Source organism: Falco peregrinus, chromosome 1, assembly GCF_023634155.1.
Source record: "Falco peregrinus isolate bFalPer1 chromosome 1, bFalPer1.pri, whole genome shotgun sequence".
NCBI lineage: Eukaryota > Metazoa > Chordata > Aves > Falconiformes > Falconidae > Falco > Falco peregrinus.
In genome coordinates, this window is record NC_073721.1 from 111,685,985 (window position 1) to 111,712,275 (window position 26,291).

Here is a 26,291-nt window from a genome sequence, read left to right on the forward strand (position 1 = left end):
TTGTAGAAACATAATTTTTAATTAATCTTGTGCTTAGCATTACAAAGTGACAAACAAAATACTCTTGACATACATACTGATTTGCATTTCAGTATGCACTAATGGTAAAATAAAAATTATCTGAGACAATGTTTCTTCATGTATTTTATATTCAGACATAGGAAACAAGGGAATTGTATAATTTTGAATTTATGAAGTTTGTTTATATACACTGAAGACATTTGAGACTTTTACAATATTTATTTATTCATGCAGTTTCAAAGCATGCTAAAATCTGCTATACAGTGATTTAAAATCTAAAATGGTCATTTACATGTTCAGTAAATACATGTAAATATGATTTTAATGCAGAAGTTAACTGAACTCAATTATGCTAGAATTGCCTTTAGTATACTAAGCATCATTAAAATAATTAAATTACTAGTAATTTAAATCAGTACTTTAATTAAAATAGTTAAACAGCAAAGCATTTTCCAATAAGAGAAGGTTTAGTGTAGCATTTTTAGGTGATATAGTTATTTGGCTTGTCATATGGTTATGATAGCTCAAGCATTTTGTATGTTGAAGTGCATTTTAATTTTTGAACATTATAAAGTAAAAAGTTCAAACTCTTAGTTAACAATTTGATCTGTTTGGGAATATTTTCTTCTATGAAAGATTTAAATCTCCCTTCATTAGGAAATAATTTAGAAAATTTTAACTGATAGTAGTCACTATTAGTGTTTCAAAGCATTTAATGGGAAATAAGGTTCCTCTTTTTTTTTTCCTTTAAATCCAACAAAAAGTTTTTCCAAGGGTTATGGCAATGTTTTTTCTGAATAGTAATCTTTATTTCTAGTGAGCAGGGTTTTTTTAAAACTTTAAACAACTTAAAAGTTGCCAATTGAAATTCCCATTGATCACTTTGAGAGTAGGCTTGTAAATGAAAAAAAGCCAATATTTCAGCTTACCGTTGCATCACAAAATCTGTATTTTTTTAAATGTATTTTTTTCACCACCTCTGAATCTATCAGTGTATTTAGATTTAATGTAGCTGTATGTTTTAAAACCACTTTATTAGATGTATTTTGAATATATTTCAGTGAGTAGTTGTCTTTTGTGTTCCTGCTCATTTTCTGTTCTGTTTCGGAAAGCGATCTTCACACCTCACAAATGTTTTCTCTTGGGCTGGATGAAGGTGAACGTTGTCAATGCTTTGAGAACAAAATGTCATTCTAGAAAGAAAACACAGCATGTAAGCGTAATTGTTACTTTTCAGGGCTGTTATCTGTATAAAATTGAAAACTGTAGATAAAAGCAAGTCTGACTTTATCCTTTTACAGGAAGGTATCTCATTTTTTTTATAGGCTGGTGGGGAAAGAGATGTATCTGCTGCCAGATGGTAGGTACAGAGCAAAAGGAGTGGGCAGCTCTGATGTGTGTGCGTTATGCCTCTGTCTGTCTGGTGTCACAGGCAGCACGCTGCTCTCCCTAGTACCCTCACAGTCATTTGGTCTTTGTATTCTCAATGGCCACTGTTCATGTTTCAGCTCTTACTTTACTACCAGGGTTGTGCTATTTGGCCTGCTAGTGTCCAGCTGGACTACTAGCGTTTAGTTGTCAGCTTGCAAAAAATCAGTTGTGTAGGACACCAACAACATTATGCTACAGAAATGTTTTCCATGTTTGGAACTCGGGTATTGTGGAATCTGGTGTTTTATTGCTCACAATAGTTTTCATTAACGACTTTTAAAGTTTGTGCTATTACGTTGTGTCTGAGTGTTTGTCATTAGGTAATCTAACAAAGGAAAATTTATCTTGTATATAAATATCATGAACATTGTGAGGTAAAGGTACATGGAGATAAAATATTGTCAGCAGTTCAAATGCTTGAGAAAACACAAGACGACTCAAAATGCATCTTGTGTTTGCTGCCTTTTTTAAATACTGAATTTCCAAAATGGCTAATTCTTTGATCCATGATGTTTGGTCTTTCCAAGAAGACTGAAACCTATATGCTCTTATTTTCTTTGAAAAAAACTTTTCCTTGAGTGTCCTTTGTTACTCCTTTTAGAATCGCCTAATAATCTCATTCCCCCCTCCAGCATTAATACAGTGTTTCAACACTAACATGTCCTTTCCATTCCCATGACAAACCCAGATTGCACAGAACAAAACCCAACACAGTATCAGTATCCATTAAAATCCTGACATAAGCTCCCATTTCTGTTTGCAGCAAAAAGCTTCAAAGGAGCATTAGGTACCTGACTATACCAGCATTGTTGTTTGTTAGTATAATAACTACCCACCTTGGTGACTCATTTCGTAGGATTTCTTTAGTAGTACATCAGTAATAATTGGATTGTGCCAGGTTATTGACACGGCTGTATTGGACAGGAGCTTTCTGGTTAGAAAAACGTGTATACCTAACATATCTTTTCACAGTTTTCGTACTTTTTTTCTCAAGGTACAAAAAAATCTGTATTTAAACAGAGTGCTCTAATCTGTGGTATATACTATGCTTTAATTTGCTTTGGCAGCTAGGTCAGTACTAACTGATTTGGGATCATTGCTTTTAAAACAGCAGAAGATTCTATATAAATGATTTTTGTTATTTTTTTTCTTTACAGCAGGAGCATATGTTGAGTGCTGGATTAGGAGAGGAATGTACAAAATATGTTTTTTGGGGGGACAATACCCAAGAAAATATGATACCTCCTCTGCCCCACAGCACACACAGATTGTCTCATGAAAATGTCTCTTTAAATTGTCTAGTTTGTGTTTTGTGTCAGTACCAAGGAGATGCAGCTCTGCCAATAAGTATTGTTGCACAGAAAGACTGCAGTAGTTATAACTGGTGCTGGTAAGAAAGAGGCTGTAGGAAGGAAAAATCACCTTCTAAGACTGAGCCACAGTTACAAGGTAAGACATGCTTTTCTCATTAACCTTAATTAAAACTACTCAGTTAAAAGGATCAAAGCAGCAGGAATCATCACAAGCTTTGTTATTCTGTCTCCTGGCTGAAATTTCTCTGTGAATAAGCAGTTTCAAAAGTGTTATTGGCATTGCTCTATGTAGAGAACAAGGCCACTCAGACCTGGTGATCCAGTTTCAAAGCAATCAGCAGGGGAAAGACAACACCCATCCCCACCCCCAAAAAAACCCCAATACAAATGAACAAACAAACAAAAACTAAACAAAAAAAAAACCAAAACAGATTTCAGCCTGCATTCATAATTTTTTTTCTCAAAAAAAATGCTCTCTGATGCTGCTTCAGAGGTCAACTGACAAAATTCAAATCACTGAATTTGTATTATAGAAAAAAATGTATTATAGAAAAAATGACAGAGTGCAAAAATTACTGTCAAATACCAGTGAAAGTGTGGCATGCAGAAGTATGGATAGTCTTTTTGTTTACCAGGACTGCTCACATTCTGTTTACCTGCTACAGGAATTTCAAAATATTTTGAAATGTCAAAATTTCAAAAGTTTAAAGTTGCTTCCACAGTTTATCACTCCAGGAACCTCTTATACAGCCTGCACAGTGCAGTAATTGTCAGCTGCTGGACTGGCACTAAAATGGGTGAGATGAAAATAAGGGAACTTCATAATAGAACCCTTAACTTTAGTGAATAATCAGATGACTGTGTAGTTTTGCATGTGATCCTTCTAACGAATACTTTCAAGAATGGTGATGCTGAGTTTCTCTGTGAAGTAGGTATTGAAAGTCAAATAATTAAGATTTGGCTTTTTTTTTTTTTGTAAGTAGGAATTTGAATTTTTGAGGGCCTTGATGTTGGCGTCATTATTTATCTTATGTAGTAGTTCCTTTGCAATTTCATACAGTCCTTATGGAGTGAGAGAATCACATTCTAAAAATAGGTCAGAAATTGTCATCAGTTATTGTCATTAATTTGTGCAGAAAAACTGCATGGCAGAACTTGTTCTAATTCTTCCTTGGATCTAACTCCTTCTCTATCTTCTGTTCCCAAGTATCAACAAAATTGTCATCCAAAGTTACTGTGCCTTCAACTCAGATTAGTGGCAGTAGTGAGCCAGGACATTTCCCACTATTCATTTCTGACCTGAGAACAAAGAAATTAGAAGTTGCTTTAAACTCATTCAGTCTGATCTGAGGGGGAGGAGGGAAAGCCAGAATCTGTATATGGGTAAGTTCACCGTTGGTGTACGTGCTGGGACTCAGATGCATGTAATTGAACTATGTGTCAAACATCTATGTGTCAGACATCTGTGGTGTTACTACAGAAAAAAGTGTTTTAATTACTTACTTTTGTTGTGTTTCCCCTGCTTTTACTCTGATTGTCTTCACTATAAGTCCTGGTCGACGGGTGCCTTTTGTCCATGGTATTATGGTTTGAACAGTGTCCCAGATATTCTCCCAAACTGCAGTTCCTTCCCATTTGAACTTTATCATTATTAGTTCACCAATGTCGGTGTCCAGGGTGATGAGAAAAGAGTAGGTTTTATTCCCATCAATGCTTTCAACTCTGCAGAAAACAAAACCACGATAATGCTGTCTTACTATGGATTAAAGTAGGGGAAAAAAAGAGTTTCTTTTCTCTTTAAAACCGAAGAACGAACTGCTGTTCCTCCTCTTTCTCCAGAAGGGAACATTACTGTCTCTAGGATACTCTTCCAGGTGCATAAGGTGGTGAAATATGACAACGTGCTAGAAAAGGAGCAAAAGTGGGAGAAACTTGAACAGCTGGTGAAGCAGAGGTGGTTTCAGACAGGGAAAGAAAAGGTGTCCCATAATAGCATTTATGTTATGTCTTTTGCTGGCTAGAGCAAATGCTGACCCACACTGTTGCCTTTGCTTTTGTTAATACGGATAGTGTCCATCATGAGAAGTATTCAAAATCCTTTACCTTAAGTAGAGGTGTATATTCATTTGTGTTTTAATTGACTAGACCTCCCTGTGTTAGCCACGGGATGGACCAAACATTAAGTGAACAGGATACTTAATATTAGGGTGACTTCAAAGATTACTAGGTTTGTTTTACAGAGATTTGTCATGCCAAAAATGTATGAACTTTTGTAAAAGTTTGTGGGTTTTAGGGAGTATGGGTGAGGAAAGGGCAATTTCCAGTTATCTTCACTTAGCTGTACCAAACCATTTCACTCATAGCGTGATCATGTACGTGATAACGGTATTATAAATTGGCACCCAGTCTCACTTGTACAATGACATGTCATATCAATACTCACAGTGTGATAGGCAGGTTTTTAGCATCCTCCTTAGTGCCTGTCAGAGAGATAGTAAAAGTTGGATCTATCTGCTTGCCTTGGATTTCGTTGATGAAGTGGATCTTGAACTGATAATGATAGACTGTTGAAAGGAAGAATTTGTAAGGTGTCAAAATTAATGGTCAAAAAAGCAATAATTTTTTCAGGCAAAAGAATTTTATCTTTCAGAGCAGAAAACTGATTGATACTCCATATTTTTAAACAAATCTGTTGAAATTAAAACATCATCATTTTTTCAGATTGTTGCTGTGCTGTGTAATCCATTAGGGTTTGGGGCCTTGTTTCTCTGTTTAATAAAAGGATGGAGGGAAAAAAGGTAACCTGGGTTGAGTTCTCTTGTAGGATAAAATGTTCTTCCATGGGAAATATTCTAGCTTTTTTGAAGTTCAATTGTTAGAATTTCTGGCAAGCCCTCTATCTAATCACCAGACAAATCCTTATGACTGGACATGGCTAGAGATGTGTGATACAGATTGAAGACCTTGGGCAATGTAGTCAGGCTTTTTTCTCTGATCAGCTGGAAAACTGCCCTGCAAAACAGATGACTCCCAAACTTTCCTGGACTGCATAATGATACATTGTGCTTAACATGCATCTGTTAACACATGACTTTGTTCAAGGACATTACTGTAAGAAAGACGTCATTAAGACTTCAAGATTTGGTGAGTTTCTAGAGAAACAGTGTTTAGGAAAGTCTTTGAATTTTGTCAGAATGAAGAATGCCTAAGAAATCATCAGTGTACTGATTACAAGCAGTTTGACATTTAGTAAATTATGAAAAAAACAAACACATGACCAAAACCCCCAATGTACAGTTAGAGGCCACATGCACACAGATATTGTCAGCTTTAAATGTCCAAAACTCCTCCTGTCTGGTGATTCTACCAGCCACCTTCTTGACAAAACTGATATATTTAGGTGTTAAGGAAGAAAAACTAAGCAATTTCTGTTAACAAAAACCACAAAGTATTTGGAAAAATTAGGAATGTTGTATTTATCCTTGCAATCTGGTCAAATTACACATGCAAAGCTGTTCTGGTAAACATTATTGCACACTTGAGTAGAAAGATGCTCTTTCCTCGTTTCCTCTCTTCGCCCACTACAGGCTTCATTACCTCAGGGAATGGCTCCACCAGACTGCTAAGGGAGTCATCTCTTAATGTATACCACAGATAGATTTTTTTATTATTATTATTTTTTGGGGGGGGGGTGGGTGGCGGGGAAGTGCATGTGCATCTCTGAGTGTTCACAGGGGAAGCTATTTGGTTGAAAATCTGTATCTTTTTGTTGTTTCATAGTTATTTTGTGTTAGTGAACAATGTGTTTTCTTTTGAAAAGGTGTCACTCACTAGGAAGCAAAATGAGTGATTCTTCACTGCAAACCTGATGAGGATAAAGTAGGCAGGGAGGCTTGTTTACTGAAGATGGAGTTTTCTCTCTGTAAAAATTGATTGTTCTGGTGTATGTTCTGATAAAGCCTAGGCTTTTGCTGCTTTTGCTGCTTTTGCTGTGGTTACGATGCTCACTTTGGGGAAAAAAGGTGAGTGTATTCATACAAAGACTGACTCAGCATCCCATCACAGCTTTACTACAAATGTTAACTTCTTTGTAACAACTACTTTTTTGTTTGACCTGGATTAATGTGTGCTCAGACCAGCTTGAAAAATGAAACATCAGATTTCGTGAAGACAGAGAGGATTGTGAAGTGTCATGTTGAGTTTCTCCAATTCCTTCTGTTTGGGCTTCTCACATGATCTTCAAACATTTTTTTAAGAGCATTACAAAGATGACTTTGTGTGTACCCTCCCACAGTTGCCGCCTTGTTTGGGAACGGTTAGTGAAAGGCGACCATTGTCTGGGGCACCGGTATCTGCCTATGTGCCAAGGATGTTGTTCTGAAGCAAAACGAGTTCCCAGCATAAAAATGCAACATGTTTAAAACTGAGATCAGAGCCAATAGGACACAGATTATTTCACCAACAAGCTGAAATTATCTCCATGCCCAAAGAAAAATGCAGCACAGGAATGGTGTGTCGGTGCCCAGGTGTGGTGGTAGTGCACGCACCTCCTCAGGGCACTGTGTCCCTGATCTGGATGGTGTCCTGATAGTTCTGTGGCATGGTAATGCTGGGAGCTAGATGCTGCCTGCAGAATTTTTAAATTTACTTCAAGTAGCATCCTGAGGTGTTTTTAAAATTACAAGAAGGGATCCAGCAGATTCAGCTGCTCTGAGTATCAGTCGGGACTGAGCAGACCCCTCTGGAGTCATCACCGAATGCTTCATAGCTGCCTTAGTGGAAGACCTCAAAAATATTTTTAAAATACCTGAACTTCTGTATTTTTTAAAAATCTGTGACATCGCAGTTGAGTGCTGAGCACTGTGGGGAAACAAGATGTGTCACGCAAGCAGCGTTTTGAAGCATTTCTTGTCAGGACTGGAAGGCCCTCGAGTGTCCACGGCAAGGGTGCCCTGTCAGTGTTCCAGGTGCCTCCCCAGCCCCGCTGCCCTGGGGGTGGGCAGGGCCCTGGTGCTGCCTCAGCGCTGAGGGGAGAGGGGTGGCACTGAGGTGGCTGTGGGGAGGGCATGGCCGCTCGGTGAGGAGCTGGGCATATCGAATCCCTTCCATGCATGGTGTCCTGTGGCTCTAAGCAGGAATCCTGCCCGGGCCGTGCTGTTGCTCGCCATGTGCCTCATCGATAGCTGGGGAGGGAGGAGTGAGGAGGAACGCTGTGCGCCAAAAGTCAGTCCCTTGGAAGGAGGGTGAAGTCAGTCAGCCCCTTGGAAGAAGAATGGTGTCCCTTCTATTCGTACCACACAGTCCTGCTTGTTCTTGTTTTAAAACATAGCTAAACCTTCCCTCTGGCAGGGGAACTCAGCAGCAGCGGTTGCCTCACGGGTTCTCTGGCAGCCGAGCTGTAACCGGCCCACGGCCAGGCTGGCGCCATTTTGTGATGGAGACTGGCAGGTAGGCCCTGCTTCCCCTCTCTCTGGTAATAAATGCAAGAAACCACACTGATTGTCTTTCTGACCTTAGAGAATTGTTACTTTGTGCACTTGGTAAAGTAATTTAGCGGAGATAAAGCTAGAGTACCAGTCACTTTTAGTGCTACAATTCTGCCCTGTAAAAGTCCATGCTGTTCTGTTGTCTTTCCATTGTTTGAAAAGTAATAATTTATATGTCATCTTCTAGACTAATTGCAGATAAAATTTGGGCAAACTTGGAACGGGAGATTTTACAGGCCTCCCAGAGCAATTACGCTGCTTTTTTGGCTTGGCTGTATGCCTGCATATGTTATAACAAACTTGCACAGGCCAGTTGTAGGAAAATCCTGTCTATCAGGACCCCCAGCATCTCTGAGGCCTCAGATCTGCAGTTAGCCTGTGGCAAGCATGCAGCATCCTTCTTCCCAAAGAAATACTAAGAGTCAGGGTCTTGATGAAAGGGCATCAGGATGGCCTATGGGGATTCTCACTTGTCTCAGCAAATTGATTATTCCCATAGATTTTAGAATCTTTAATAAATGAGTAAACAGGATCACAAAGCTTAGGCTTGTTCTCACACTTTGTGATCAGTCTAGAGATTGAGAGAGGTATATCCACAAACCTTTGAAAGGCATATGTGCTCTTGTTTTCAAAAAGAGTCGTCGGCTTTTTGGGAGCCTTTCCTCTCTGATGTTGTAGCCCAGTGTGTTGCACCGGTTCTTTCTGCAGCTGAGGCACATTCCTTTGTTGAAAGTGTTGATGTCGTTGCACCAGTATGCTGTGCTTTGCTTATCGTTGTGGAGCAGAGAGTCGATGAACAAGTGAACTGACCTCTCATGGGCACATTTCACAGTTTGAGTGATGCCTAAAAATGCAAACAAGAACATTTTGCATGCTTTTGATCCTCCTTGCCATTTCAACTGCAGAGGAGTACAGTAACCAACCATAAACATAGGTTATTGTTTCCCCCCCACCCTTTTACTACTAAAACATCATGGTTTTGCCTCAGAAATCAGACATTGTAGCAACTTTACTTAGAGGTTCATCCAAAAATACTTTGGCTGAACCCACATGATAATAAAATTGAATAATTTGCTGCTTAAACTTCTCTAGCCTGACTATTTAAGGCTGTATATATGAACCTTGATTTCATTGTCCTGGCTGTTTTGGTCAATATGAGGCTATGTTCAGTCTTTCAGATCATACCACGTTAAAGACAGCCATCTCATTCTGTGAATGGTTGGACACGGTTGTCCTTTGGACGCTTATGTGGTAATGTCATATTTTGTCCCTATCAGAGTGACAAACTCTCATGCTGAATTTTGCCTGCAGCTGCTACTGGGGAGAAAGGAGCAAAAAATGTATTAAATATATTAAAATTATATTAAATACATAGATCTGCTTTTATAAGAGCTAAGTATCTTTTTCCTCCTTGAGTGTCATCAAATTACAGAAGTTATTTTCTTCAGTGTAATTGGGATATATCACGATGGACTGGTTTTATGTGTCTTTGCTGGTAAGCTTTCTAGCTAATGCTTGGTTTCACATTTGCCATGAATTACCTGCTAATAAGTCAGGCCTTTAGACAATGTGCTGATAGTGGAGAAGTATTTTTGCAATGCAGTATGCTGGGTGAACAGTACTCATCTGGGGTTTTCCACGGAGCAGTTCTGGTTGTCACTGTGCATCACTACGTTATCTTTTTTCAGTATGTTGCATCAGTTTCTCTATATGTTTATGTTTAGGTACATTGGAAATAAGCTTTTATATATAAAACATACTCTGGAACACTGCCAGTGAGGTCCTAGAGAGAGAGCATCATCTGCGCAGCTGAAGGAAAGGGAGCTGGGAAACGGTGAACTAAGGAGGTGAGTAGTACAGCCCTGTGTTTTGTTTGATTTGAAATAATTAATTGCACACTAGATGAATCTGGCTTAATTAGAAGATGTTTTCTCATTTCCTCTACCACTAAAACAAATACCTTTGAAATTATTCAGAAGTGCTTGACAGCTTGATGCTGATGGACTCGTTTTCAGAAGTGCTAGGCAGCCAGATTCCTTACTGGAGTCAGAACAGTTTGAACTCAATACAAGTAAAAATCAGATCACCAATTTCTAGAAAAGAAATTTCCTTGCGTATAATGGGAGGTAATATTCCCATCAGATACTGTTTAAGACCATAGAGATCCGTAAAGTTTCCCAGAGATACTGTGAGTGCAGCTGCAATGCTTCTTCCTGTTTTGTGCCATTGGTTCTTACCAGTGATCCCGTATTGTGCAATGTGGTTATAAACATGCATGATGTGACAGCCAGGTTGAAAGGTGCCTCCGTTGGGATAAAAGTCGAAATGAGCCACAGGCTGCTTGATGCCAACACTGAGACCCATGTGCTGTTTAGTGAATGTATGAATTGCGTCTACAAAGTTTGCATCATCTGGAGATAAACGATCTGTTGGTGACATTCCTTCAAACAAGGGACCGGCAGGGTCAAGGCCTGCAATAAATGCAAATAATCCAGTTGTGATATAGTGCAGAATGGGCTGTTCTTCTACTGTCATGAGAAAAGTCTGTGATAAATATTTAAAAACAGACAGCGCTCTTACTTTACAAGGTCTTTTGATGGGAACAATGCTAGGAACACTTGTCATGCAGAGGATACGTGGTTACACCAAAAGGTAAAGTAAACACAGGCACTGTAATAAACAGTAACTGCTACATGCGCAAGGACACAGGCCCAGAGATAGATGTGTGTGTTATAGACAAACCATGCTTGCTACTGCTTTGTCATTTAAGTGATGTTTACTTAATTTTGTTCTTTCATACTCTAGAGGTCATGCATTTCAGAGGCCCTTTTGAAGACAGTCCCACAACAAGTTTGACATCTAACCCACATTTGGGACCTGAAACTTCATAAAGTTACACTTATTGCTTAAAAGAGCTATATGTCTGCTAGGTGTTGTTTATAAAAATTTTTCACCTTAAGAATTTTTCAAGGCAAATTATTACAGTATTCAGAAAATAATATACCATTTAGGGAGACTTGCTAATTTTTAGTTTGCTAGATGTTTTAGTATGGTGCTCTTTTTGGTTGTGAAGTGATTTATGGAAAAGAACTGCCTGCTTAGTTTAAAGCTGCCTTCAGTTTTGAGGACAAGCTTCTAAATTTGAGATTCTTCATTTGATACTATAGACTAAAGTAGTTGGATAGGTGTAACTGGACAAGACTAGTAACACAGGCTACAAGTAGGGACGTCACCCTGAAGGTGTACATTTTGATTTAATTTTTAATAGCTTTTATCACTATGAACTTTTGGAGCTTATCATTACAAGTCTGAATAGTTTTTCCCGAAGAATGTGTATAGCTGTTGCAATAAATAGTGGTTTAATGTTTTTTGTACTTATCCATTATCAAGGTTTGATGTACTAATATGGTTTGAACAAGCAGTGCTGATGAACTGAAGTCCTTCAGCGTATACACAGGTGTAATATCATGACACATTGTTTAAAATTGGCTTCTCAGCATGCAGGCACCGTCACAGGAGCTGATTGTGTAAGGCGATGGTATGTGGCAATGAATCCAAGATTAGAGTTGGGACTTCAAACTACAGTCACATGTATTTGCCTCCCTCCCAAATCGGATTGAAGTAAAATGTTTTCTCTGATAACTTAAAACATAGCTGATAACGGGCCTTGTGTAAAACACACTTCTGTTTTATTTTTGGTTTGGTTGGGGTTTTTTTAAGCTGTCACTGTGCATTAGATGTGATACCATATACAGTGTATCAATAACCTTATAAATGTGTTTTCATTACACTTATAATTAGTACAGTTACAAAGCATTACAGAAGGTTCAAAATGCCACTAGTCAAAACAACCAAGTGTTATGGGTTAACTTTGTTTACTTTAAGCATCTCTTAGGGATACTCTAATCCAGGGCTATCATTTTTGCCACGGGAGAACTGACTTCATTTCACTCTGAGCAATGCACTGCAATTAAAAGTTCAAGCACAATTAAACAATTTCCTTAACGTAATTTTCTATTTAAAATGAGTTGATAACAATGAACAGTGTGTTTGAATGGCTTTGGGTCAAGATAGTGACTAACATTAAGGTGTTAGTGGGAATGGATACAAGACGAATTCAAACAACATGCATCTCAAGTCTTTGATTTGATTTGTAGTCTCCACGCTTGTATATTCTCTGTGTCATAATTTGGACTGAGGTAGGAAAGAATGAATCTAGAAATAGTATGATACTTTGTTTTGAAAAGTGTTTTCATTGCTAATTTCTAAACCACTGGGATGAAACTTCTAAACTGTGGCAAATATTACTATTCAACAGCTAAATATTTTATATGACATTGATATATCAATTGTCTATGTAACTTAAATCAGTTGACTGTTAACATTTCTTAAAGCTGTAAGTCTTTTACCTGTAATTCTTCCAATCTTGTTTGTACCACTGATATAACTTCCAGCAAATCCTGAAACATGAGCTCCTAGGCTGTACCCAATTAGATGAGCATTGCTTCTGGAAAATTGAATGGATTCCTGCAAGATAGCAGGAGCTTGATTTAGATGTAGAAAATATGAAAAGTAAACAGTGAAATACTATGAGCTAGGAATACCATGAATTACAACACAAGAAATGTGTGTGTGTTGATGATGGAGGTCAAGTGAGGTGCATGGATCACACACCAGATTTCTTTACTGGCTGAATGCTATTTCTTGCCTCCTTTTCATGCAGCCGGAAAATGCTACACCTTTGGGGACTGCTACTTATGCACTATGCTCAGGAAAACTGACACAGATAGTAGGATTTTTGTTGCTGTTTGTTGCAACTGATGCAAATGTGCAGTGCCTTTCATCTGCAGCATTTGACTTTCCTATGACTATAAAATAGATATCTGTCCTTTAACTTCAGTGTAAAACAATCCTTTATATAAAGTGCCTTGCTTTTTTTTTTGCCTGAGTTACTAGCACAAACCAAATTGGAAGCCAAGGTATCAAAACATTGATCAGACATGCTGAGTGATACAACAGTGATGTTTCTTGGACTGGTTTGTACAAACTGGGTATCTGATCTGAAACACACCTATTGAAGCAGAGTTGGCTTCAGGCCCTTCTTTCTACCTAATCGATACTACCTGGATCTTAAGCATTTCACCTGAGCTGCAAGGCTCAAAGTTTTTCTGACTTGTAAAGAAAAATGTGGTATATTTTTCTTGCAGGATAGGCAAACCTCTGTTTTGTTTTAATTGTGGATATTGCCTGTCCCAGTGGAGTGGCTTTGCAGTCTTGATACCTGTTTCTTGTGAAGATGAGGTTAAACTTGGCAATCTTCTTTGGAGACAGGCAACTCTTAAAAATCACAAGATCTGACCAATTTTCTTAGCTGGTGTTACTGAGATGGATGCTATTGAGATTGTTACTGATCATGCCCTATTAACTCTTGGACTAAGAGCACTTCATTAAAATGTTGCACATCACTGCAGTTTTTGTTACATCCATTAAGGATATTTCATATCCTCGCCAGCCTGTATGCAGACAGAAGCATAGTGGAAAGATAGTTATGGGGGTTGGAATGAAGGGGTTTTTAACTGCTAAACTCAGGTGGGGTGTTTCTCAATAGAAGGAAGGTTTACTGCTTGAGCACTGATACTGCTCAACTGAATGCTTTGAAGATTTATGGTATGTTTAAATCCAGGAACATATCATGGTACAAGATAAGCTACCGACAGTGCTGGAGCAAGGAGTCATTTTTTCAAGCCTCGATTTGTTTGCTGACACTGGAGAAATCACAGAGTGTCTCTGTTGTTGACAACGTGGTGTGTTCTCCTGGGAACTGAACAAAGTCCACCAATTTATTCAATAATTAAACAGCTTCAAAATGTGTCTTCAGGCTCCAGCAACTTAAACTACATTTGACCAAGAGCTAAGGTTTCTTGTAATGTCACAATAAAAAATAGTGACTCTGGATTTTCTGCCTGCTCTTTTGTGCCTGTTGTCCCTAACTGGGCATGGTGTCTTGACAACTTCTTCTAGCCATGCTATTCCTGTTGAAAGCAGCTTAGCCCTTCAACAGTATTTGCTACAAATATTTCAGCTTTGTAGTGTATTTCCCTTCCACCTTAGGCCTCACGGTGTTTAAATTAATGTATTGAAATACTGTGATGTACGGATGTATAACTTCATTTCAGATTAGGTAGCTTATATTAGTACTAGAGACAGATGAAATAAGAGTTGCTTAGGGTGCCTAGTTTGCGTGAGTGATCCTCATTCTAGCGTTTGCTTTCTGTCTTTTATTAAATAGTGCTGGAGACCAGTGATCCCTTGCAGACTTACCTGCAGCCTTCTCAGTGCAGCCATGGCCACTGCTTCCTATGTAGCGGGAGTTTTGATAAGGAGTCACTACATCAGCGGGGCTCTGTCTCACTACTGCCTCCATGTCATCTGCTTTGTGAGGCATGCTGTCCTCTAGAAAGCTCTCCCTTTACATTCTGGATCTCTAAGCCATTATTGTAGAATAATCTTTGGGGAACTAAGGCAAAAATCAAGACATGATGTCATGCTTGATTTCTGCATTAAAAGCAGAAATTAAGCACAGATAACGTAAACCCATTTTAGTGATCTAACCACTTGCAAATAATAATGTGTTCCTGCTTTCAAAGTGTGGGACTGTCAGCTGTCTGCACACATGCTAATTGAAAAGCTATAGCAGCATGAAATTTTCTTGCTTTTAAAGATACATCAAAATATTTTAATAAACAAGACTACTTGCTTTTTTCTCTTGCTTGATGAATGTTTTATGAAGTCACATGAAAGTTTATGGCAGAAAAATTTACAATGTGCTAAAGAAACATAAGTGATTGAAATGAATAGCGATAACTGTCGTAGTATTTCAGAAAGGTGGTAGAAGCAGAAGAACAGGTACATACGTCTTTTCCAGAGAAATGTGTGTTAATCTGGGGGTTCTTACCTCCAGCCATTCCAGGAAATCTGCTATCTCCTGTCCTATGTAGCGGGTATTCTGTACAGCAATGGGATAGTGCTGGTGAGCAGATGTAAGCCAGTCTGCAATGATCACATTGATTTGTTTATGCTGAGACTTCAGAGCTGCTGCCATTTTCCAAATCCAACCTTCTAAAATCCCATCCACCTGTTTTGTTGAAAAAAACAAAGCAAACCATTCTTGAGGGAATGCAGTCTCTGCCAAGCATTTATTGTGAAAAGCTCAAGGTAAAACTGTAATATAAACAAGGAGGGCTTAAAGCTCATAACTAGATTTTAGGGGCTTCAGCATGCTTCAGTGCCGAGGATCTTTGGGTTTTCGTGGACAAAAAAAATTAAGAATCAATATAAGAGCTGTATAATAATTTATGTCTTGTAATGTGAACTCTTACCAGTGAAATGATGTTCCTAAATATTTTCACTCATCCTGAGTTGACTGGTATTATTAATTAAAAAGAGAGGGTGAAATATCCAGAAAATTTCTGATTTCGTTCAAGAGCATCTGTCCCTGTAAATTTAGGCTAGAAGGACTAGAGAGGGAGGGAAGCTGAAGGATTGCAGACCAGCAGGTATTTACCTTCTACAGCTGTTCCATGTTGAGATCTGCTTTTTTTTTTTGTGATTCTTATTTTAAGGACTTGATCACAAATTCCTTATTAGCGTCAAACACTGCTTCTTATTTGATGGACTAGAGTTATTATTTAATCTATTGGATTTAATTGTTGCTCTAGTTACATTTATTTCTTCTATTGATAGAACATCCTTATCTCTTCCGGTGTTTTTTCCAGAATTTGGGAGTCTCAGTTCTGGGTTTCCGTACATATTCCTCTAAGAGACCAATACCTCTGCAAATTAAATTAATGTGAATGATAAACTTCAATGCCAGCAGTCTCAGGTCCATGGGTTGTCTTTGAGGAGTTACAGGTTTTGAACAAATTTTTATTTGTCAGGCTTGCCTAAAGTAATCTAGGGCAATATTTCATCCAAAGTTATCTCTGCTGTTATTTGTTGAGAAAGTTGTGTGCATCACGGGGGGTATTCAAAGTTCCTCTGCATATATGCAGATGTGCAAAAAATATCTGTTTTGCCACCTTATGTGATGACATTGGCTCTATGAGAATCAAAGATCTGTTAAAATGGCATTTTTTCCTTATCCTGCCTTTTCTTTTGTTTCTTTTTCAACTGAGAAGCTGATGAAAAATCACTGTTATGCTTTTGAAAAAGGTTTTCATGGTGGATTTTTTTTACAGTTTAACTGGAAGAAGTTCAGTGATAATTCATTGATGTTGAAGGCTTCATTTTCAGCTGAAGGGGCTTATAGGGAAGCTCACTTTAAAGGTGTATCTCTGAGAAAGGTGTGGTGAGATTGTGTGCACTTCTTTTCAATAAATCTGTAAATATCTGGCAGTGAACATATCAGAGAAATTAAACTGGTATTCAGTGCTCCAAAGGTAGAGCACATTAATTCAACTACTTGTTCAAACTCTGCTGGCTTTAAACAAGGGCGGAATGTAATCTTTGTCATGGGACTCCCACAAGGAGAATTGCTTGTAGTCTGCTCCTTCAGAATCTCAATGGGGGATATCCACTTAGTAATATTTCAAGACATGATTGCTACCAGGGAAATCTATCTGTCCAGTCACAACCTTTCTTCTGAAGTTACCTTTGGCACTAGCGTAATAAGAAGGAAAGTGTATCAAATCAGATGTAGTTTGAATTAAAAATAAAACGTGAGTTCATACCGACCAGCCATGGACTATCATCACCAGAGGAAGAGAGGCATTGAAACTGCATTTGTCAAGAGTTTCCAACTGATTAAAAAAAATCTGACAGCCTTCTTCATTTGTATCTGTATAAAGTCGAAATTTGGTTTCTAAGTTCTGCTGATCTTTCCTTGTTCTAGTGTGCTGGCTCTGTGGTCCCAGTGCCTCTGAAACGAAATTCATAACAGTCATAATAGGATGGAATCTAAAACCTGAGGAAGATACTATTGAGACGCAGTTTATAAGACAGAGTGAACTAGTAAGATTGAAACTTTAGCTATGTATAATTGCTGCCAACTCCAGGTGGGCCTAAGCTGTACATTTTGAGTCAAAAAAGTGATCTCTTTCAAAGTTAGAGATAGTCTAAATGTGCCTCTGAGTCCATCTATTTGAACATCAACAATTACATAGGAAATACTGATCTTATTGCTATGGGCCCTTGTAGAATATATAAGTATTTTAAAAACACTGTACAGGTGTTGCGACTTCACAGTATTAGTGCGTGCACAGGCAAGAACATTCATAGGCTATTAACTCTGCAGTGCATATTTTACTAATGTGCATTTGCCAGTAATTGCTGAGCGAGCATCATTACACTAAAATAACCATTATATTCAGGGTTTTAAGTCTGCTTAGAGACTTAAGTGACTGCTTAAAACTATTAGTTCACATCATAAATGATTCTTTTTCTCTAAAAAGGCAAGGCAAAATGTTCTTGTTCCAGATGCAGTGGTTTTGGTGGTTTTGTTTTTAGATAAAACAACTTGGTACACATAGGACAGCATTTTCTGCAATGTCTTTTAAGTACCTGGGCTGGTATCTGTATTTAAGAAAGTGGGGGCAGGGTGAGCTGTGGTCTTATCACAGAATCGTTAGGCTGGAAGGGACTTCTGAAGATCGTTTAGTCCAACTCTCTGCTAAAGCAGGTTCACCTAGAGCACATTGCACAGAGTTGCGTCCAGGTGGGTTTTGGATGTCTCCAGAGAAGGAGAGTCCACAGCCCCTCTGGCAGCCTGTGCCAGGGCTGTGTCGCGCTCATGGTAAAGAAGTTCTTCCTCACTTTCAGATGGAGCTGCCTGTGTCGCAGTTTGTACCCGTTGCCCCTTGTCCTGAAAAAGGGGCAATAATCAACATTATGAGCTTAGACGAAAAAACATGAATATAGAGGAAATTGCTGAAAAATGGAGGAAAATAAAGCAGAAGCTTACAAAAAGCACATTTTGACATGTAAGCCTGGTTTTTCTTTCTAATAAGTCTTCAGGCTGTTTATTTATCTGAAAATAACCTGCATAATAAGTTATTACTCAGCTAGAAAAAATGGGAAATAGTAGAAGAAAAGTTACTGTGTGACGAACCAGACAAATGAAAGATTATAGTTGTGTTGGGAGAATTTGAGAGTGGAGAGAGTTTACTAATAGAGTTCTTTGGGGACTGTTTTTTGGCTAATCTTGTTTTAATCTTTTCATTTAAAAAGCAGGCAGGAAAGGTACAAGATGGACAAAATTTGGCAGGCATTTGCTAATAACGAGGAGACCAAAATGTTAAACAAAGAGCTAAATGACCTTGAAAATATAGCAACAGAAACAGGTAGAAATCTCCAACTATGAAGTGCAAGGTCATACAGTTGATAGGAATTTCTCTATAAATGGAGCTCATAAATTGGAAGTGACACAAGGGTAAAAAGACTTGACTGTAGTAATCAATAACAAAACTGACTATGAGTCACTGCTGTGATCTGGCTGTAAGAAGGGAAAATGTAATTCCAAGATGCATCAGGGAAGATGTTTTCAGTAGGAAGAGAAAATGTTAGTGCCAATAAGTGAGGGCACTTATTAACCACATACAGAATAGTGTGCATAGCTCTTTATTACTAAGTTTGGGTGATACCAATTTGAGCTGCAACAGCTGCTCAGCGGCACACTGAAATGGTCAAGGAGGAGGCTTTTGTTTTAATTAGACATAGCAAATCATGAAATATTATCAGAGACAAAAATGAAGTATTTTATTTACTGAGAAGGAAGTTAAAATGATGAGTGTTGGAACAGAACTCGTATTAGTTAAATTTTAGTTCTTCTATTTTTCTTCTATAGAAGTTCCTTAGTATAACATTAATATTAGAAATATTATATTGTCTTCTAAGTCAGCACATTTGATTTTTTTGTACGTCACAACTCTTATGTCTGTAAATGTTTTCAGAAAACATCTGAAATCATAGCATATTCATTTCTGTATTATAACTGCAAATGTATCCTGAGGTTCTATGACGCTGTCGTCTGGATAAGATTTTGGTAGTTCACAAGGTACTTCTGATACATTTACAGATGAGCCTTTAATGCTGCAAGCGTATTTAGTGATGGCAATTCTGGCAAGAAAACTCCCACACTGAACTGCAGTGGATGTGCACTGTTTTCTATTTGTTGCTTATTATTGTGCATTACAAGTAACTCCAGGCAATGTTATGTTTCATAGCTAGCAAACATTATTGTAGAAAGTTGTTCAGCCATTATACAAAGGCTAGAATTTAAAAAGCTTCAAAGTTAGTGAAGGCTTGGTTGTCAAAATTCTTAGCTTCAGTATCTCATATTTTTCTTTAATGGCACTTATAACTCTGATAGCTAGCTAGGACTGAGTCTGATCATTTCTCTGTTACAATGTCTACTTAGAAGCATTTCTGTTGGTTTTGGGTTGGGGTTTTTTTTGTTGGTTTTTTTGTTTGTTTCTTTTTGTGGGGCAAGGATTCCATTTCTGAACAAAGTAATATTAGGAGAAAGTGCATCAAAGTTAAAGAACTGAAAATTGGGAAGAATTGTAATGATGTTCATATTTTTAACCTCTGGTTTATTCAGATTTTGGTGAGTAGGCTCTACAGAAAGATAAGCATTGTGTTCTATTTTTAGCACAAAGAAAAAAACAAAATAAGTAACTTGTGCTTGTTCCATTGTATACATCCTTTCTTTGTTTTATGCCCTGTTTTCATTTTCTTTTTGCTCTCTCAGTGTTAGCACAATGCAAAAGCACTTTGTCACTCTCCGTATTGTTTGTACATACTGCAGAAAACAAGTCTAATAAATAGCTGTTTTCTTTATACATCAATTGTGAGTGTGCTATGGTGCTTTAATGGGTGAGTTTTTGGCTTGCCAGCCAGTAAGTCTGAGAGAGGGTATTAAAAATACAGTTTGAACTTCTTCATGGCTGCCAAAAGTTAAAAGTTCCAATAGAATCTGTTGTGTTATTAGACAAAGAACTGCTTCAATGCCTTAATCCGTGCAATGATTTGGAGAAGGAGTGTCTGAAGAGCTTGGCTTCTACAACAGACTCTTGCTAAAAATGTTATACCAGTGACTCAGTGATATGATCGAAGGGAACTGCAAAGTTTCATAGGTCAGTTTACAAAAACAACAAAAGAAAACTACTAAAAACTTGCCTGTGCTAGTTGCAGCTAAGAGTGCCAAGATCTTTCTGAAACTTCAAAGAATTTCTGTTTGGACAATTAGCCCTTACCCAGGTTGAGGGAGTTGCTGACTTAATTTCCTTTTTTTCTGAAGATCCTACTTTAACGTGAATTCTTTCAGGAAAGGCAATCAACATGGCCACAGTGATCCATGTGCTATCATAAATTACTGTCACACAGACCAACATTATAATCACAAGCAAAAGAAGTTATTGTGACTTCTTGATACTCTGGAGGAGGTTCTGCCCTTCACCTTTCCTTACTTTGCGTTAATGATGTTTCTGTGAGAAAAGACTGTAACTGAAGGCTGGGTTTGTAAATATCACTCAACTGTAATATAGCAAAGTTTCTTGTAAAATGTTTTGTGGTTACTTTCAGCAGGCAAACCAAAACACTTTTAGATTTGACCTGAGATACTTAAGTTTTCTTACTGAAAAGTAAAACTGAAAGAGTGATTCCCAGTTGAACAAAATGAGACTTCTTTTTTAAATTGGGATTAAAATTTAAAATAAATAAAAAAAAAAAAGACATCTACATACCTGGTAGTAGGTCTAGTAGCCATCCAAGTACAATGCATGTTGGGATGTGCAAGGTAAGAGGTCAGTTATTGTTTCTCACTATTAACATTTAATTATTTGCATTATTAGTGCATATTACTTTAAGGGATGTTTGTCCTGCTTCTAACATGAGCTCCAAACTAAGATGAAAGGAGCATGTGAAGAATAATGAGAAAGCTAGTAAATGTGAATGACTATTTTTTTCCGTAAAAAGAGGTCTTGCAAATAATAATAATAGCTATAATTCTGTATGGACCAATCTTAGATTATTGGAACTAAATCTTCTACTTACCTGTAGAAGCAAGTTAATCCAGGAGACTGACTGGAATTGAATCACTCCAAAAGATGAGAAGGCATATGAGTTTCTTAACTATTTAATTTTTGGAGTCTCTTCTGAAATTTACAGATTGTGATAGTAATGCCTTAAGACTTGTAAATGAAAACTTTACAGGAAACTAGACAAAGGTCTGAATGCTTGCCAGGGTTTGAAACCATGAAATATCATATGCATTTTTTGGAAGAGATCCAGAATCTAAATATATTTTTTTCTATATTGTGTCTGATGGGGCATAAAAATAGAACTGCAAAATATCTGCTTCACACCACAAAATTTGCCTAAAGATGTGTCAGGAGTGAGGGCAAAGTATGGTAGGACTATATAATGTTAGGAGCAATATTTTAATGTTTGTTAAGTCATACATTTTAAATTCATCTTATGGTACAGCATATACAAATTTTGATTAAAATTGGCATTACCATTTAAGGAAAGTAGCTTTTCTAGCTAAGAAAAATGACGTTCCGCATCCTTTTTCCTGTCATGGAACACTGCAGGATGAGTTTCTTAGTAAACCTGAATGGAAGCTGAACTTTGGGCTGCTGCAATGTTAAGGAGACTTGAAAATAGTAAATTTAAGCATGCATACACACCCCCCTACCTAGACAACATATTTTTTCCGATTGCCTTCTGACCCTTACTGCAGCTTCTTTTCACATTCATGAATGGATTTTTCTGAGTCTTAATAAATCTCCTGTATCTTGGATGGCTTTTACTGCTTTTCACACATGGAAATGTTTCCAAAAGAGTGCTTATGTATTGTGATGTCATTTTCATGGGATCAGTATCCAACGCATTTGAGAAACAAGTGACACAACTATTGTGGTGGCCAGAATTAGAGAATTCTGTTGTGTAATTGAGCAAGGCAGTGACATGTCAATGGTTTGTGTTTGGGCCATGGAAAGCAGCATATAGCACAAATGCCCCCATTTCCAATAGCCTTTTTTTTTTTTTTTTAATCACTTAAAAGAAGAGATAATTACATGGAATTGTTCAGGTCTCTCAAGTTGACAAATGCTTCCCTTCGAGCTATTCTTGCTGGGAGCATAGTTGTCAGTGTTCCTATGGGATATGGACAGTCCTCTTCACTAATGCCTTTTACTTCATTTAGCAGTGCCTGCCATAACCTCCAGACTCTGTGCTTTCTAGGGAAAGCCATTTGCTGTAACTAACACAAAATGATAAAAATGGTAGACTATTAGAATGCGCATGGTAGAGGACTCCTAAATCTGAAAACCCTGCAAAATTTAAGCAATAGTATGTAAAATGTAAATGAATGGTATGTTTCAGTTGCTCTGTTTACCTAAGCATTTTATATCTCTTCAGGCAAAGTTTCTTGTACAATAGCTGACACAAAATCAGGGCTGGATTTCTACTATTTAAAAATGTATCCAATCAAAAAGATGATGGGAATAGATTGGAAAAATTAGAGTAGCATTTGTTTTTATATTGCTGATTGACAAAAGTATCCTGAAGCAGGGTGTTGTCCAGTCTCTATTTTGTTGAGATTAGTAGTTAAGGTATTTACTTGCATATAAGGTGATCTTTATTGTTTCTGTCAGTTCAAGGCTTTTGAACGCTGTTGACTAACAGTTGAAAGTTCCATGTCATGTAGTTCCTAGGTGAGATCTCTATAACATGGAGTAGTTTTTGGGGGAATCTAGGTCTTTTTGTTTGCTCCAGTCCCCCACACAAGATAAAGCAGTCAAAAGTAAGGTCTGTTGATTTCATGGTGTGTTATCTTTGTGCTTAATTTTTTCCCTGTATATCCTCGTGCAGTTCCTTTGTATTTTCACTCTCCTTAAGTTGCTCACCTTGCCAAATGAAAAGTAGGTATCACTCACAAAAGAACGAATGAAGAAAATAGCAAGCAAGAAAAATCTATAGTAATGGGATTAAGAATGATGAGGTCTGTTTAGAAAGAGATTTTTTGGAAAAAGCTTCCCTTCTTGTTGAAGTTTAACTGAGTAATGTTAGGTGATACTTTTCTCAGCATCACATGCTCTGTCTGAAAGGGATTGTAGTTTTCTGAGCTGTCATTTCTTGTTTCTCCTGTTTTATGCATGCACACATGCCAAAGATCAGTCAACAAACTCCACAGTGTAGCCCTTAAGGGAGAGGAGAGGCTGTTAACTTGCATTGTTAACCCTCTGTTAACATAGTTTTAGCTCTTTGTTGAAAAATCCAGAGGAGAGCATCTAAAACCATGCCATTCATGCTGTCTTCCCTGTGTATTTCATGGCTTTCAAATCATACAGATAATGCTACTAGCAGGTGTCATTAGTGAGTCTTGCAACTGGAAGATGTGTTTAGAAAGAGGCCAATGTGAGAATTCATTGGTACCTTGTTTTCATTACTGAGGCAATGATGCTGTTGGTAGAAGGTGTGCATATTGAGTGCCCGTTCAAAAATTAGCTCCTTAGTTACTGGGGATGAATCTGTTTGTGATTCTTTACCATGAAAGTGCAGAGGATACTTTTTGCTTTGAAAATCAGACCTACCCAATGTCTACCAAAACTCAAATTTCTAATTCTTTACTAAAACATGATTAACATCTGGAAATATCTTTTCCTTTTTATCCTACTCCCCCGCCCCCCCCCCCCCCCCCCCCCCCCGCCCCGTGTCAAAATACAGCTGGTCTGTCTTGAACTCATTAGTATCAGACATGACTATTGTGCTTTGAAGCACTGTAGAAGACACAGTGGTCTGAGGTAATCCATAAAAACATATCCCACCGTTTAACACAGGGAAGGTTGCTCTGTTCTCTCTCCCTGGGCCTCCCATGTCTGTGTTCTTTATTTACCTGGGCTATTTGTGGAAGGGGTGAGGAACCTGGCAATGTATTTGCTGATGTGATTAGCAACTACAATGTTAGAACTGTCAGCAGAGATCCATACCCCTACCATTTTCTGGTTATTTCTATTCAGAATTAATTTCTGGGTGTGGGGAATTAGAGGAAGCAGAGAATGTAATGTCTTGTTCAGTTATAGCAGAACTGTGATTTTGAAAGTTATTAGCATGTTAGTAGAGAATCTAATTTCCCTCTCTTTTTCAAAATTAGCATGCTTTCCAAAGGGAAAGTAATTTGAAAAAAATATCCCACGTTCAATTCATGGCATATAAAAGAATTGTACTAAATACTCTGAATATCTTTTACAAATCGTTTCATATAATTTGTTTGCTTGATGGTGTAAGACATAAAGGAGTGCAACGTACTCTCAGAAGCTGCTTATATCAAAATAATTGATAAAAGACCCATGTCAGTTCATTTTAAATTCTCTGCTTAATGTATCTCTTGCTGCTGTTGATTTGGAATTGCCTCTCTTGAAGTATTTGGGCAGGTGTTGGAGACAGATACAGTTTCAGTTTCTCAGAGTGCCTTAAATGGGATTATTTGCAGATCTGGAGAATAAAATGAAAACATCGAAAGTCTTGCTAAGAAACCCTCGAAAAGCTGGCGAAACAGATTAAATACTATGTTTTGTTTTCCTTGCTTTTGTATGTCTCAGCTGTTCAGAAGCAGCCCCTTAAGTCACCTATGAATTAAATAACGCATTTATATTTTATGATTTCAAAAGAGGGCGAAATGTAAAAAAAAGTGTAACCTGTTCTCTAAGAAGTGAAAGCTAGTAGGTTATCCTTTTGCTTTCCTCTAAATTTGTTTATTGTTTACATATATTGGAGTATGTATTTTTGCTCCTCTTGCTAGATTTGTGTTTCTGTCGCTTTTGAACACTGGATTGCTTCAAAATTCTCCAAAGAATCACCTCTTTTTGATTCTTGTGCTTTACTCCTTTAATCTTTCTCTTCCCTGTAAAACCCTCCTTTACTATGTGAAACTTCAAAACTTATTTTTCACAACTCCTTATTTAGAATCAAGTATTGAAGTGACGGTTAGAACAGAAGGCAAAGAAATAACACCCACCCTCCAAACTGTTATCTGTTCCTTTTGTCTTTTTATATCAGGTGAAAACTTCATGGAAGAATGATGATCCTCAAAAGCTTCATATCTCTTTTGTTGTATGATTAAATTAGGTAAAAAACTTTTCCCTCTTTTCTATCCTTCATTGTGACATAATTTTGAAATATTACTTAGTGTACATAAGCTTGTGAGACTGTTGTTGCAAAAACCAGGGAAACCAGTGCACAAAAAACCCAGCAGTGCCTCTTTGTTCAGAACTCAGCTGCCTGGATCTGGGCTGATGCCCTCTGCAGAACAACACATCCAGACCTCTCTCTCCTCTCTTGAAAAGGGTGCAGAAGGAGGCACTAACCACACAACTATATGAAGAGCCTGCATTATTTATGGGGTAACAAATACACTGTCCTCCTAGTTTCCTCATCTAAAGTAGAATACTTTTGAATATGAACATTTAAGTGCTACTTGTGCAATGCCTAATTGCTAAATTGAAATCACTACCCCAGTGGTTTAATCTGATCTAATCTGAATTTTATGAACAAAAATACTGGAAAATCATTACAGTATGTTTTTTCCAGGAATGTTTTGGCCTAGCACATAATCTAGATCTCAAATTGTTACTATAAATTAGTGTTAACAAATCATCATCTCTCCTCCATCTGTTACCTAACCAAAACTTTGATAGTTTCAAGTAAGATTTAAAAGCAGGTAAAAGCTGGAAAAAAATACTTTTGCCCTTAATGAAAATGCTTCCTTTCAAATATGTGTGTGACTACATTTTTTTTGGCCAGGGTTTCTGGCGAAGTATTCAGATGCCTGATTTGGACCTTGGATTTCCTTTTTCTTGATATTAAAAGCAAAAAGAAGAAAGAGTCACAAACTGCCTGGGTGTAATATATTTGTTTATATGATGTTATCAGATAGAGGAAGAGGCAAAGGAATAATGTCAGATGTGAAGCTAAGTAGATTAGGACTTCAGCCAGGAGATAAGACAACTAAGAGTGATATGGTGTAGAGGTCTATAAAATC

At 37.6% G+C, this 26,291-nt stretch overlaps 1 protein-coding gene across 3 annotated transcripts in view; it reads right to left on the reverse strand.

Annotated features, from left to right (window-relative positions):
* Positions 1-26,291, reverse strand: part of LIPC (lipase C, hepatic type) — a 63,660-nt gene continuing 37,369 nt past the window's right edge. For 2 of the 3 annotated variants that reach the window (XM_055808238.1, XM_005234183.4), the window contains exons 2-9: positions 16,981-17,168; positions 15,207-15,386; positions 12,661-12,778; positions 10,489-10,722; positions 8,853-9,095; positions 5,209-5,329; positions 4,269-4,487; positions 1-1,214 (exon numbers count right to left, since the gene is read on the reverse strand). In XM_055808238.1, coding sequence (XP_055664213.1) covers positions 1,109-1,214; positions 4,269-4,487; positions 5,209-5,329; positions 8,853-9,095; positions 10,489-10,722; positions 12,661-12,778; positions 15,207-15,386; positions 16,981-17,168 — 1,409 coding nt within the window. In that variant the 3' untranslated portion in view covers positions 1-1,108. The remainder of the gene's footprint in view (positions 1,215-4,268; positions 4,488-5,208; positions 5,330-8,852; positions 9,096-10,488; positions 10,723-12,660; positions 12,779-15,206; positions 15,387-16,980; positions 17,169-26,291) is intronic. The other variant, XM_055808250.1, reaches the window with a different exon arrangement.